Source organism: Macaca thibetana, chromosome 5 (genome assembly GCF_024542745.1).
Source record: "Macaca thibetana thibetana isolate TM-01 chromosome 5, ASM2454274v1, whole genome shotgun sequence".
NCBI classification, from domain to species: domain Eukaryota; kingdom Metazoa; phylum Chordata; class Mammalia; order Primates; family Cercopithecidae; genus Macaca; species Macaca thibetana.
The window spans coordinates 50,467,986-50,483,941 of NC_065582.1; the positions used below are offsets into that span (position 1 = coordinate 50,467,986).

Below are 15,956 nucleotides of genomic sequence, written 5' to 3' on the forward strand. Positions count from 1 at the left end.
CTCTTCCTGCCGAGGGGCTGTGTCCTCGCGCGGCTCCCGGAGCCGTTTCCCAGCCTCAGGTGTCTCTCGCCGCAGGCTGCTGCCGCTCTCCGGAGCGAGCGTCCGGGACTTCCTGTCTGGGCGCGGGGCGGAAGGATCGCGTTGCCAGCTGGGGCGGCCGCCACAGCCGCCGCCGCCGCCGCCGCCGCCACCGCCCCTGCCCCTGCCGTTAGGTGGTGGGGTTTCTCAGCCCGGCGGCGGGAGGCGGGCCGGCCTCGGCTTCCTGTCGGAGGACGCGCAAGGATCCGGGCGTCGGAGTGTGTGCGAGTGCGTGAGTGTGTGTCGGTCGCACGGCGTGTGTCTCCGGCCGCGGGTTCCGCCTCCTCCCCTGCCGCCGCTGCTCACGGTGTAAGTCAATGTGAAGCAGCAGCTCCAGCCCCGGGATAAACATGGCGACGTCTCTGCATGAGGGACCCACGAACCAGCTGGATTTGCTCATCCGGGCCGGTAAGGACAGGGGAACTTTTCTCCCGTGCATCGGTGCAGCAGGAGAGGGGGTGCACAGAAGGCGGGTGACTCCCCTGTAGCAGTCTGTGCTGGGGGTACAGTGTCCACCTCACAGTCACTGGGGCGGCTGGGGGAAAGGGGGGAGTGAATGAAGTAATGGAGGCGACGAATCAGGAAGTGATCACCTTGGAGAGTAACCTGCCTCGAATCCGGCGCTGTCGCTTCAGGGTGGGTTCGGCGAGCAGCAGCAGCAGCTGCCGGGCGGAGCGCTGGCAGCGGGTGCTGGAGAACGGAGCCGCGGTTAAGTTGGGGACTCGGGGGCGGACGAGTTGTGCGCTTCACCCCAGTTGCTGAGGAACCAGGAAGTGAGTGAGGCTGTTGTCTCTCGGCTGCGCCTGCCACGCTGTCTGGCCGGAGAGGCCGCTACTGCCCGCGGTCGGGGGCGGCGGGCTTCTCCAGGGAACGCTCGCCACCCCCGCTCGGTTCTCCCTTCAGACTTCGTCCACAATTCCATGACTTCCGCATGGACCAGGCAGCCAGGGGCGATGTCCGGTGGACCGATACCCGCCAAAAAAAAAATGCTCTGACCCTCCCTCCTCCGCACATTCCCACCTTATGCAGTCTCGGGAGTAACGGTCCTGGACAGGGTCACTTAATAATGTTGAGTAACCGGGATGATGTTTCAGGGGCCCGCCTCCCTTTGCTCATTTAATGGGTGGCTGTGAAGAAACTAGGTTTATGCCCCTTCCCTCGTGGGTTTTTTTTTAGGGGGAGAATGGGAAGAACACGGAATATATTTGTACCCCTGACCTGGAGGGTTGCGGCGCAGAGAAGAACATTATTTTTGTAAACAGTGGGTGAATGTTAAGGAGCGAGGCGGGAGGGAGGGAGTCTTGGCCCTAGGGAAGTCTCAGCACGGAATTGCCCCCTTCCCCCCTCCCCCCCAAACCTCCCACCACAGCGGAAGCGCCTCGGAAAGGACAGAACGGACGGGATTGACAGGCCTCTGGTTCCAATCTGCTCTCTGAGGTGTTCCAAATTAGAACGTTGATTTCTGGGGGCGGGACTACGGGCCCGCGCTGGGCCAATGAAGATTGGGCGGGAGTGAAGCTGACAATGTACGCATGGAATTGGAGGGAAGAGGAGTGTAAACACGGAAGTGGCCGCAGGGGTGGGGGATGTGCGGCGCCACTGCTGCAGCGGAAGGGCACGGACTTAAGTTACATAGAAAAAGAAGCTTTGCTTAATAGCAGACAGCGCAGTGAGGGTTCTGAATCGATGTAGCACTGCTTGAATACTGTTTACTTACTGTAATAGTAAGCATACATGTTCCTCTTCCCGGTTCCTATTTCATATTGCCATGGATGGGAAGTGGACGATGAGAAATATTCAGGGAACACAGTAATTCTGTAAAAGATCTTGACAGTTTTCCATCCATTGTTTTTAGGTAAGGGACTTGAAATTAGTAGTTTGCCTGGCAAAACTCTGTGATTCAGTTCTTTTGGGGGAAATCATGAACACACGTGTATCCAAAGTTAACGGAAGCGCTCTAGGTTAAAAGTCTTAAATAATATATAGGTATTGAATACCACGCAGTGGTGACCAGTCTTTTATTCTATAAAATGTAATAATATGTATTTCAGAGGTTCCAAAGGAAAATACAGTTTACTGGGTAGTGATTAAAACACATCTGTTTGACAGTTGCTTTCTGGTCAGAACAAGAACTTAAGTTTTAGTAAGAGAACACAATGAGAACTTGATTCCTTTGTATATATTGTCCATTACTACAATATGAATTAAGGGATGGAATTTTTGGCTTTATGTTATTGGTACTAATGATACGTGAAGTTGTGGGGTCAATGATATTTCTTGAATATTGAATATGTACAGTTCAAGACATGTTGTTTCCAGTAGCTGCGAACGCTCGGAAAGAACCTTAGAATGCCTTTGCATCAAAACTTTGAAAGATACTATAAAGGTAGGAGGGCTTAACTTTGCCATTGGAAACTCTTTTTTCATAAGCTTTTGGAATTACCAGCGAAACTGAATATGGCCTGTAGATATTTTCCTTGGAGTGTATATGTGTGTATATAAAAGACTGTCTTTGGTTTGAAAAGACAAAAGTTTTGTCTTCTTTTGATAAAGGGGTTTCAAAAAGTTAAGTGCTGTTTTCCAGCTCTACTGCATTTCTGTACTATATGGGAATCTTAAAGTTTAAGATAATAATGTTTTGTAAATAATATGTTTTACATACAATTATTTTCAAGTTATTTCACCAATTATGTTCATGTAATCTGAAGCTCCCTTACAAGCCTTATTTTAGAAGGGAACTTGAGAGAGGTTTGCTTATTTACCCAAGGTTTATTCAGTGTGTTAAAAGTTTGGGAGGAAAGATGGCCCAGAAGATTAGGAATCATGATTCTAAATTTTTATTGCTGCCAATTTTCAATAGCGTTGGTAGGATAATGTTTCTAAAGTTTGTGTTTGTGTAATGGACAGAATACCTTTTTATCTCCTTGAGGGAAGTCATCAAGTGTGAGAGAGAATTTGTCCTCACAAAGATTTTACAGTCTGGGGAGACAGGTGAAAATCTATATAATGTATAAATGTAAAAAATAGCTCCAGTGATTGCTGTAATGGGTTGATGATTAGTGTAGAATGATATTTATACAACTTGTAGAGGAGATAAGCTTTAGGTTAATATTTTCAGCATAACTTGTTTGTAAGCAAGTATATAACACTTAATATTATCACTGTTGCTACACATGTTAAGGTAGCTGTTAAGCTCTAATATACTTTTGATTTTATTTTCTTCCTTTAGAGGCATTATCATGTTTGCATTCCTTTAGCTATAAACATGCTGCCAGAGGAGTCTGAGTAAAGGATGAAATAAATAAGGTTATTTATTAAAACTCACTGTCATTTTACAAAGTATGTTTGTAGTAAAGTCTCGAAATACTTTAGAAAATTTTCATGGACAATATGATGTATGAGAATGAGCCTTGACCTGAAGAGTTGAGGATCTATATCTAGCTGTCACTAAACTAGCTAGTGACTTAACCTCTTTAGGGCTTCATTTTCTCTTAGAGGACAGGGTTGACTAGATGATTCCTAATGACTTTTAAAGCTCTAAAATAAGTGGCTTGGAAATACTTAATGGAAAGGTAAGGCTTCTCCTGGGTTTTTTTTTTTTTTTTTTTTTAATATTACACCATGTGAGTGAATATGTCTATACGTTCGTTATGTAATTGGGAGGTTAACTTTTTTTATCCAGTCTTTGAAAATAAAAATGTGTGCCAAATTGTAACTTGAGGCTCTTCATATGTTTAAGTCTGTAATATAGTTTATTTAATAATTTAGGCTTATTTCTAGTGTATATAGCTTAATTTAGGAAAAAACAAATGTCTAGCATTGTTACTTTCCTAATATTTATGTGAAAGTATTGTATATGTACAGTCTGGATTTTCTGGAAGATTTCTGCCTTATTCTCTAGTATACCTTCCTTGACTTTTTTCTTTATTTGTCTTTTCTTATTTTATTTTTTTTTTTCACATTTGCGAAATAAGGTAACTAGAAGTTTTGGTGAACAATGCAGTTATTAAATGAAGGTGAAATTTTTCTGGAAAGTTAGCCTAAATATTTTCACTGACAAAACCTATTATTAAAGTTGATTATGAAATTGGAATTATTTCTGATTTACTGTAAATTGGAATATGTAGTCTCAATCTTGAAAAGATCAAATTGAAAAAAATTTAGCAGTATAAAAAAAGTTAAAAGCAGTATGTGAATAGATGCATTAAAATGAAACTCAAGGAATGACACTGGTTTTCTTTTTAAAAAGCTCATTTGAAAAGGAATTTTAGAAATTACCCTTCACAAATCATTGCAGCATTGGTACTAAAATTCATGTAAAAACTGAGTTACATGGTCACATCAGTCCGTGTGTAAATAGCCAATCAGAATCATTCAACATAAAACTACTTTAGAAACAAATTTGGTTGGTGGAGAAGGGCAGGCAGCAGAATGTTTTTGGTAACTATTTAAAATGATTCCTTGTGTTTGATAATTGTATAAAATGATTGATTCCTTGTGACATCTATAGCAAAATGTTCAAAAGGATGCAAAGAAATGCTTAAGAAAAGCTTTTTTAAAACTCTATCTGTGAGTAGACAAATACTGTTTAACTTATAGAATCGTAATTTTTCTTTCTTATTATTACTTATTTTATTTTTCGAGATGGAACCTTGCTCTGTCGCCCAGCCTGGAGTGCAGTGGCACAATCTTGGCTCACCTCTGCCTTCCAGGTTCAAGTGATTCTCCCACTTCAGCCTCCCAAGTAGCTGGGATTAAGGGCGTGAGCCACTATGCCCGGCTAATTTTTGTATTTTTAGTAGAAACAGGGTTTTACCGTGTTGGCCACGCTGGTCTTGAAATCCTGACCTCAGGTGATCCACCCACCTTGGCCTCCCAAAGTGCTGAGATTACAGGCGTGAGCCACAGCTCCCAGCCTTGAATCATAATTTGTCATCTACACACTGATGTTTATGTTTAGAAGCTAAAACTTATATAAGCTTGGGGATAGAATTTGGTTGTTATTAATTACAGTTGATGATGAATTACAGCTGCACTTCTCAAAAACCAAATGCTCTGACCTGGATTCTGGGAGTCCCAAGAGCCTTTCACAGGATCTGTAAAGACAAAACTGTTTTGAAAATAATACTAAGACATTATTTGCCTTTTCACTTTCAAAAGTGTACAGAGGAGTTAGGAGCTATGTATAGATGAGTTATTCTAATAGATTGAAAGAGGAAGGAGAATCCACCTGCCTTCTATTAAATCAAGTATAGTAAGATTTGCAAAAATATATAAAACAAAGCTACTCACTTTTTGTTTTTTTAAAGTTATTTTTGGCCAGGCATGGTGATTCATGCCTGTAATCCCAGCACTTTGAGAAGCCAAGGCAAGAGGATCTCTTGAGCCTAGGAGTTTGAGACCAGCCTGGACGACATACTGAGACCTCTGTCACTTAAGAAAAATAAAAATAGCTGGTTGTGCTGGTGCATGCCTGTGGTCCCAGCTACCTGAGAGGCTCAGGTGGGAGGATCACACCCAGGAAGTCTAACCTACAGTGAACCATGATCATGCCACTGCATTCCAGTCTAAGCAACAGAGCGAGACCTTGTCTCAAAAAACAGTTATTTTTCATAAAAAATATTACTTGTGTTTGCAATAATGGGTGTATTATTTTAAATGAATTAATAATTTTGAAATTTTCTTTGTAATTTCAAATATGATAAATACAGATAAAATCTCTTTGAGGTCTTCAGTATTTTGAGTGTAAAAGTGTCCTCTGATAAAAAAAAGTTGGAGGATAGCTGAATTACCGTGTTCTTTAGGTCTGTACTATATGGTAGCCACTAGCCACATGTATCTGAGTACTTAAAATATAGCTAAGAAACTCAGTTTTAAATTTTAATTAATTTAAACTCAAAAACAAGCAGTGGGAAACTTCCTTATATTGATTACACATTGAAATAAAAATATTTTCAATGTCCTGGGTTAAATGAAGGTATTAATTTCTCCTTTGCTTTTACAAATGTAGCTACTGGAAAATTTAAAATTATATGTGGCTTTTATTTTTATCAGACAACTCTGGTTTAGAAAATAATTTCTGGCTGATTTCATCTTGCAGAGGGCAGTTTGCTCTCCCCCTCCGAGAGTACTGAAAAAAAGAAAAGCCATTCTTTTTTTCTTTTTGTACTTTATAATGCAAGTATATTGATTAAAAGGTCAAGGGGGAAAAGGTAAAGATGGAGTGTTCCAGACCTTTAATTACCTTTTCCCCCTTTTCATTGCATTTATTTGTATTCTTCATTTACCTATTACTGGTATTGCTTTGGGGTATTAGAGGATAAGTAGTGGTAAATCAGTACTGTAGTTGAGTGAAGACTTTGTACTATTAGTTTATAGTGTTGCTTATAGGGGAATACCACTATCACCTAATGAACTGCTTTCTAATTTTTTTTCACTGCTCTCAAACTAAATTGCTACTAAATTTTATTTTTGACTTGAGAACATTTTTATGAACTAGATCCATTGCCAGCATTCTCTTATGCAAAGCTGAGAGGTATGCCTCTTGTCAGACTTAATTACCAAGTTTGGTATTTTGTAACAGCTGTTGAGTGAGTCTGGAATAGTCTGCAGTACCATACAAACACCAGTTGATTAGAAAGATAGAAATGGAACAAGAAGATATTTACCAATATTAAATTGAAGGTATGAGCAAATGTTATTTTTGGTACTGTAATAAAAAGTAAAACAGTTCTTGAAATTTATTTCAAGGGGAATTGACCAACAATACCCACTACCAGTGGTAACTAGAAAATGATACCTGTCAGACTACTTTTAGCTCCATTGTTTCTATTTTTAAAATGCGTTATTTATTTTTTCCTTCCATAAATTTCGTAGATAAAGATACCAGTAAGTCAAGTTTTAAGTAAGATAAGGAATTCTGCTTTTCAGCTCTTGTTTGTAGCTTTCTTACTTTGATTGCACAACACTGTTAAATTCATGCTTATTCTTAAGAAATGTGCAAAATTATAGCTGAAATTTTATTTGAATTATTGATCTGAACAAAAGAGCATTTTTTTGAATTACAGAAACAAGTAGGAGAAATATTTCTTAAATTTCTGTTGTAAAAAGTTACTTACGTAAACAAAAATAAAAAGATAGTGCTCACTTTTACAAAATGTGTTAAGTTTTGGAAACTGGCATTAGTACATTATTGTAAATTGATCTGAGAATAGGCTCTTAGATTTTTGTGTTTTGCATTATTTTAGTTAGTAAATAAAAATGACGATATAAAATTAGTAAGCAGCAAAAAAGTAATCAGTGTTCCTCTTAACATGCTTTTAACTTACAAAGTAAGTTTATTTGACATTTTTATTTAGTTTTGAAATACCTTCCATTTATGTTTTTGATGCTCTCTGAACTATAGATGGAGCGTTCTAAAATCCAAAACTTTGAGCACTGATGTGACACTCAAAGGAAATGCTCATTAAAGCATTTTGGATTTTTAGATTTGGGATATTCAGCTGGAAATATATAGTGCAGATACATTGTTTTTAAATTCGAAATCTGAAACACTTCTGGTCCTAAGCATTTTGGATAAGGCATGCCCAACCTATAGTAGTATAAGCTTCATGAGGCCGGAGATCTGTTCACACTTGTGTCAGGTTTATAGCACAGGGTCTGGGCACATGGTAAATGTCAGCAACCATTTGTCAGTTGTACATAGAGTATTAGATCTTCTGGCTGATAACTTCATAGGTAATTTATGCTTATTTTATGTTCTCATCCTAAATTTAAAGTATGAATGAGTAAATTTTCTAAGTAAGTGTATGTATTTTACTCTAAAATATTTCTGAGATATATTATGTTGAATTTTAGGGGGGAAGGGGAAATCGAGGTCAGAAATATGTGCAAAAATTACCCCTTGAAGAAGAAACTTCCATTGACCTAACAATTTTAATAACACAAAATCATGGTTTTGAAAATGTGCCTCAAACTACCTAAGAATTCAGGGCACGTAATATGTAAGTAACTGTTAGGCAAATTTCATTTTGTTTATAAGCTGAAACATTAAACAATCTGGTAAAATTCTCTTGCTGTATTATTATTGAATACTTGAAGCTCTGATTTTAATATGGTAAAGTTTTAGGGTGTGTCTTAATATAATTACATAAGGAATTAGTTTACCCAGGATAGTTTATTAATAGCACCTAAGACGAGCTAAATTGCAACACAAGCAGACTTTAAAGAGAATGCTTGCTAGAATAAATTTTAAAAACCGGAGAATTTGCTTTTCAAGGTTTTTTTTCTTAGTGTATGTGAGTATTGTAGGGAGGCATTTTGAAAAAAATAATTGAGAATAATAATGTATCTTATACTTAATAATGCTAAGTTTTCTTAAAGTTGAACTACACAGGCTGATTGAATCCTTTGCTTCAGTGAAGCTGCAGATAAGAGTAAGCAGGGTCACCTAAAGATAGATTTACTTAGAGGTTTGGCTGCCTCTCTGGAACCATTTAGCTTTGAACAGATTTCCATAAATGGAAAGAGCAACTGGAGAGACCCAGTACCTTGTGGATGATGTGCAACAGGTGGTAAAACAGTCATTGGGTTTTTGAAATAAATGCTTTCCAAATGACTGTTGTTTAAGACTGAGGCTTTAGCATTTAGGGAACTTTGAGACTAACTGGATTTTTTCCCCCCAATTAAAAGTTTCCTGGAAACAGTTTTAAAAGATTCATATCGTTAGCGTGTAGTGCTTATGAATTTGTAATATGACTTTATGAAATTTGTATAAACATTTACTTTTAGTTCCTTTAGGGGATATCTTAGAAAAATCTGTCAAGTTAGAGACTCTTAAATATTCATGTTTCAGAACCTCTTACCAAGATAATTATTCAATATTTTAAGTCAGGGTGTGAAATTAATATATTATAAAGATAATAACATTTGTTCTTGAATTGCTGATTTTCCTGTAAGGTCAGTGGGTTGTCCTTAATTCAGTACCTAAAAGAAATATCTGCCTGGCGTGATGGCTCATGCCTGTAATCCCAGCACTTTGAGAGGCCGAGGCGGTTGTATCACCTGAGGCTAGTAGTTTGAAACCAGCCTGGCCAACATGGTGAAGCCCCGTCTCTACTAAAAATACAAAAATTAGCCGGGCGTGGTGGCACATGCCTGTAATCCCAGCTACTCAGGAGGCTGAGGCAGGAGAATCTCTTGAACCTGAGAGGTGGAGGTTGCAGTGAGCCGAGATCATGCCACTGCACTCCAGCCTAGGCAACAGAGCGAGGCTCCGTCTTAAAAAAAAAATCTGCATGTCTGCTCCATGAAAAGTCTATGTTGGGAACCATGGCATATGTAAAGATTGGTTAAGCTAGCCCCCCAGACCTCAAGAAGTTTGCAGTCTTACAGGAATGATAAGAAATTATCATATTCTTGCCCTATGAAACAGGAAATTGAAGTTTGATAGAGATTAAGTTGCTTACCTCAGGTAATAGAAATAAGTGGCAGAAACTGGAACCCAAGCTGTTGGACCTGAAAGCTCAAACCACTGCTGTACACATTGTTTACAAGTAACATAATCAGCAAAGCATAAAGGAAGTGCTAGAAGAAGAGAAATACAAAGGGTGTTAGAATTTGAAGGCTTCGTGGGAAGAATAAACTCTAAGAAAAAAGTCTTAGGTTAAAACCCACTGAGGCTCTGAAGAGAGCAAGGTTAATTTTAAAGAAAGTTCCCAAGTACTCTGGCAGTAAATCTAATGCATGTTGTTATCCATCTTTAGGCAGCCGTGCCTGGAGAGTACAGTCGTCCCTCAGTATACCTGGGGTATTGGTTCCAGGATGCCTCCTCCACCTGGCAGATACTGAAATCCTAGAATGCTCAATCAAGTCCCTTATACAAAATGCTGTAGTATTTACATTGTATTTTTAATTGTTGAATTTTTTTTATTGCCTCTCCCTCCCCTGCAATATTTTCAATCTGAGGTTGGTTGAATCTGCTGATGTGGAACCCTTGGATATGGAGGGCTTACTCAGTCATTCAAGAGAGTCTGTAAGAATTGAATTAATTGATTAAATTAATTTATTGATTAAATTAAATTAACTTGGCATGATACATCAAAATATGTAATTGCCCTCACAGGGTTGTTAATCTACAACCAGCCTCTCCCTGCCCCTTCCTCCCTTCCTACAAGTTAGTATTGGCCTAAAATTGATGCAGGGTTCAAATTTCAAGGATCTTTCTTTGTTTTCCTTTGAGTAAGATTCAGAAACTTCTCAGTAATTTCTTTTGTTACTGTTTTGAGACAGTCTCACTCTGTTGCCCAGGCTGGAGTGCAGTGGTGCGATCTTGACTCACTGCAACCTCTACCTCCTGGGTTCAAGCAATTCTCCAGCCTCAGCCTCTTGAGTAGCTGGGAATTAACAGGTGTGTGCCACCATGCTCAGCTAATTTTTGTATTTTTTGGTAGAGATGGGGTTTCACCATGTCGGTCAGGCTGGTCTTCAACTCCTGACCTCAGGTGATCTACCCTCCTTGGCATCCCAGAGTGCTGGGATTACAGGCGTGAGCCACCATACCTGGCCAACTTCTCAGTAATTTCTAATCAATGTCATTGGTAACTTTATAATCAACATTCATTTTATATCAGTATTCATTTTATAAAATGTAGATACTAGCTTTTTAAAAATTATCTCTGTAATTTATATAGACAAATAGATATCAATGGCTTAGAGTTACTCGTGTTATTTATATTTATTTAGTTTTCATTTCTCTTTCAGGAGTGAATATGTTTATTTCTTAGTAATATGTTTTAGTCATATGTTTAGTGTATTTTTAATTGAGTAGAACTTATTTTTCCTCCAGTGGAAGCATCAGTTCATAGCAGTAATGCACACTGTACAGATAAGACAATTGAAGCTGCTGAAGCCCTGCTTCATATGGAATCTCCTACCTGCTTGAGGGATTCAAGAAGTCCTGGTATGTAAACTGTTCATTCTTATGTTAAATGTGTCATACTACTTCATATGTCTAAAATAAAGTTTTGTTTTTTTAATCCAAGGGGATTGTTGGGAATTCTCAAAGATACATTATACATGAATATATGACAGCAGTAATTGAACTTTGTCAAGGCCTCCAAGTCTTAAATACTTAATTTTCCTAACAAATGATACAGAAAATACCCACTATAGGTAGACAGATATTTATTAAATAGCTATTTATACTGTAATGTCTATTTCCTTAACTCTGGACAAGTTATAAGCCTTCATAGTCCTTCAGAGTATGATAGATGGGAGCAGTTGCCTGTTAGGACCACTTTCAATCCTTTATTCAATGATAAACAGGCAGTAACTCCAGAGAACCACATATGGTAGAGAGAGAAGGGAACTTTCGCCATATTTTTCACACATCTTTCAGATTGTGAGTTTTTATTTTTTTGTGGTCCCTCTTAGTCTTTAAGAACAACCTTGATAGTCATTTTGTACAATTCTGATTTGTCCTAAATTTAATGCCCAAATGTTAATTTGACTTGATACAAAAAGACTAGCTCACCTTCTCGTTGGGATTTACAATAAGAGCAACCATACTTCTTAATTTGAATAGAATCCTGTGTATTACTCAGAGATACGAGAATAAATTTGCAGCATTTTTGGTCAATCTATTAATCTAAGATAGTATGTATTAAGTGTATATCTTAATTGAAATAGAAATGTCTTATCTTGGTTATTTGTGCATATTCGAAGGAAGCCAGGGCAACATTATTGTATGTGCTAGAATACCAGATAACAATCTGTATCTACTGTTTTGGTGACTAAAACATCAGGACTCTTACATTAAATAAAACTTTAAATACTGAAAGGTAATATTTCTTGTCTGTAATGAGCAAGTTTTCCTTTTCATATTCTAAAATGAACTATAGGTGCTTGTGTTTTACTGAGTACATATTTACAAATCTTTGAAATTTTGAGCCACATATTACCTGTTAAAAAATAATGATGGCTAAGTGGATAGAAAGTAATTATTAACTAACTCACTATTATACTATTATTTTCAAATGCTTTCACAACTATTAGAATAATTTAGAATTTTTCTACATTGAGTTTGAAAGTATAAGTGTGAAAGAGTGGGGTGACTACTCATGGTCCTTGCTTTACCCAGAGAATTAACATTTTTCCTTTAAGTTGATTTTCCTTGCATTTATTTTCCTTGTATAGTTTAAATCATATTGAATATTCAGCAAATTAGCTCTTATCCTGCTTTGATTAATTCTTAATAAATCTCACCTCTTCTAAATATTGAACTATCCACATAAGAAACATTGATGGGGGTGGGAAATTTTAATTTTTCAACTTTTTTTTATAGTGGAAGTGTTTGTTCCTCCTTGTGTATCAACTCCAGAATTTATCCATGCTGCTATGAGGCCAGATGTCATTACAGAAACTGTAGTGGAGGTGTCAACTGAAGAGTCTGAACCAATGGATACCTCTCCTATTCCAACATCACCAGATAGCCATGAACCAATGAAAAAGAAAAAAGGTAGAGTATATTTATACATTTCTGAGAAGGCAGGTGAAAATTTTTTTCTTACCTTTTTCCTCATCAAGGGACATAGAAAATAGTATATGCTGTAGATTTAAGATTGATGTTATCTTAACTAGATATTCTCAAATAATCAACATTGAGATTTTAATTTAGTGTTTTAACATACTCATACTGTTTAAAGGAGATAGTATGTAAGGCTTGAGGATAATTGTGTGACAATGATATCTAACAGGTGTTCGACACACAGAAGACAGATCAGAGATTCCCTGCACCTTGTCTTACTCCATCTTCTCCTTGTTGATCCTTTTATGGGTACTTGGTTACTTAAAAAAAAAACACACACACACACACACACACACACACACACACACACACACACACCATTTTATTCTTTATTTTACAAAGTCTTGTCTTCTCTTGCTTTCATGGATATTTTTTAAAAAGCCAGGCACACCTTTAGTACCAGCTGCTCAGGAGGTGAGAGGATTGCGTGAGCCCAGGAGTTTGAGGCTAACCTGGGCAACATAGCAAGACCCTATCTCAAAAAACCTAAATAAACAGAGAGATATATATATGTATGTCATACTGTATATATTATATATCACTTATATGCTAGATACAATATATGATACATAGTGTGATATATATACTATATATTATATATCATTTATTATATATCATGCTGTTTTTACCTTATGCCTTCTGCTTTGAAGCACTAAGAATGCTGATAGAGACTTCTGATTAGCATAAACTCACCAGTGGGTAAAGAGCATTTCCACTTACTATTTGACTCCTGCTGAAATTTCTGCTCCCCTCATCCCAATAGCACATTTTCAACATCATGAGGACATGGGCAGTGAGTCTTTTTCTGTTGAAATCAAGGGTAAAATTGGAAAGAAATGACATTCTAAGTAATTGAGTACTCACCTAATTCTCCTTTCTTCTCTAACTCTTCACATTTTAGAGTAAAATAAAGGTAAAAATAAAGGTGCATTTGAAATAATGGTATTTCCTTTTATTCATTAAATATAGTGTTTCAGATGGCCACAGTGTGTACCATTCTGTGGTCATTGTTGTAAGGGAGATGAGAATAAGACAGTGTCTTCCCACTTGCAATACCTATAGATTATATGCATCTCGAGAGAGGTATACATGAGAGAATTTAGGAGGAAGAATTACTTCCTGATGTAATCATTTAAAAACAAAAGGCATACATATAAATAGCCTTATTTACCCACTGCCTGCTATAGCACTTGGCTGGTTGCATCCAATGAGAGCTGTCACAAAATACTTAAGAAATGTTTGTTTAGATTTAATGCTGGGCACGATGGCTCATGCCTGTAATCCCAGCACTTTGGGGGTCTCAGGTGGGCAGATCACTTGAGGTCAGGAGTTCATGACCAGCCTGGTCAACATGATGAAACCCTGTCTCTACTAAAAATGCAAAAATTAGCCGGCTGTGGTGTTACATGCCTATAGTCCTAGCTATTCGGGAGGCTGAGGCAGAAGAATCCCTTGAACCCGAGAGGTGGAGGTTGTAGTGAGCTGAGATTGCACCAGTGCACTGCAGCCTGGGTGACAGAGTAAGACTCTGTTTCAAAAAAAAAACAAAAACCACACACATTTAAAGGAAGATGGAAAAGACCATGAAAAACAGGGGCCATGTTGGGAGCCAGGATATGTGATATTCTATAAACCAGGAAATACTTTGCCAATTTAATAACAATTTTATTTATTTCTGTGAAAGCTCTTAATGACCATTTAAAAATTACAAGCCTGGGTGTGGTGGCTCACGCCTATAATTCCAGCACTTTGGGAGGCTGAGGCAGGAGGATTGTTTGAGCTCAGGAGTTTAAGACCAGCCTGAGCAACATAGTGAGACTTCATCTCGAGGAATTAAAAAAAATTAGCCAGGTATGGTGGCACATGCTTGTAGTCCTAGCTACTCGGGAGGCTGAGGCAGGAGGATCGCTTAAGCCTGGGAGGCTACAGTGAGCCATAATCGTGCCACTGCATTCCAGCCTGGGTGACAGAGAGAGACCCTGTCTCAAAGAAAAAAAAAAAATACATGTAACCATTCTGTCTGTACTTATTACCGTAAGGGAGACAATGAAGAGTAAGAGCATCATTATTTACATTTTTGTGGTTAAGTACATTTGGGATATGCAAACTTAGGTTATTTTTTAATAGCAGTCCCTCTTTTTATTTTGAGATCCTTTAATATACTAATGTACATTGTGGATCTTGCTATCTTCCAAGAGAAGATAGCGTATGGTGTTCTAAAAGTTAATATGAATATAGAACCCATTTTCCTATGGAGGAAATTTATTAAGGAACATGACTTTGGATGTGCAGCTTTATGAGAAAATAAATTAAACCTTTTTGCACTAACTTTACTAAATTGGGCTTTTGTGCTAGAATTTAGGAGATGCTGAAGATGTTAGTTTTATTACTGTCTGATTCATATGTATAAATATTATTTAAATTGAGTAATTAAGCTGTATTCTAACAGAGACCAGTGAACTTTCTGTTTTATTTTTTGTTACAAACAGACTTCTTGATTAGAATTACCAGAATTCTAAACTATATCTGTGCATTTTGAAATACAGATGTTCAGATGCTTTAATTAGTTCTTTATATAATTAATTATATAGATTAATATAATTAATTTAATGTTTCCTATTGAAGAATAGAGTGACATCAGAAATCTCAGATGTAGAACAATCACCAAATCAGTAATAATATATTTGATCGTGTCTGTAATCCAGCACTTTGGGAGGCTGAGGCGGGCAGATTGCCTGAGCTCAGGAGTTCAAGATCAGCCTGGGCAACATGGTAAAACCCGTCTCTACAAAAAATATAAAAATTAGCCGGGCGTGGTGGTGCATGCCTTAGTCCCAGCTACTTAGGGGGCTGAGGCGGGAGGATTGCTTGAACCCAGGCTGTAGTGAGCCATGCTCGCACCACTGTTCTCCAGTCTGGGTGACAGAGTGAGACTCCATCTCTTAAAAAAAAAAAGTGTGTGTGTGTGTATATATATATATTTGATTTTAAAATACAGCATACTTACGTGTTTCCAGTTTATTTCTTGAGTCTGCCTCTCACCTGCCAGTGTTCATCCATCTGTGCTCAGGATTGAATGTAGCTCATTCAGGCTTAATCCTCTTTTGTGTAGAAAAGTATATAGCCCTTATTTTTTCTATTCATTGTGGATGCTAGTCTATCTGAGAGAGCCTTATGGCAAAAATGAGGAGGAACAAAAGGGAAGGACACAAACCTTTATTAGACATAAAAAGCACTTGGAAGTTTTTTTACCCTTGTAATGTATCTGCATGTGGAAGTGGGGAAATTGAAA

The 15,956-nt window shown here is 37.9% G+C and overlaps 1 protein-coding gene across 15 annotated transcripts in view; it reads left to right on the forward strand.

Moving 5' to 3' along the window:
• ELF2 (E74 like ETS transcription factor 2) overlaps positions 1 to 15,956 on the forward strand; it is a 134,356-nt gene that overhangs the window by 96,840 nt on the left and 21,560 nt on the right. For 9 of the 15 annotated variants that reach the window (XR_007725659.1, XM_050790221.1, XM_050790223.1 and 6 more), the window contains 2 exons: positions 10,925 to 11,038; positions 12,422 to 12,595. Coding sequence is in view for 14 of the 15 variants with exons in the window: in XM_050790221.1 (XP_050646178.1) it covers positions 10,925 to 11,038; positions 12,422 to 12,595 (288 nt within the window). In the remaining variant the exon portion in view is untranslated. Of the gene's footprint in view, positions 1 to 130; positions 487 to 10,924; positions 11,039 to 12,421; positions 12,596 to 15,956 lie in introns of those variants that run through there. The other 6 variants (XM_050790230.1, XM_050790233.1, XM_050790232.1 and 3 more) reach the window with 3 other exon arrangements.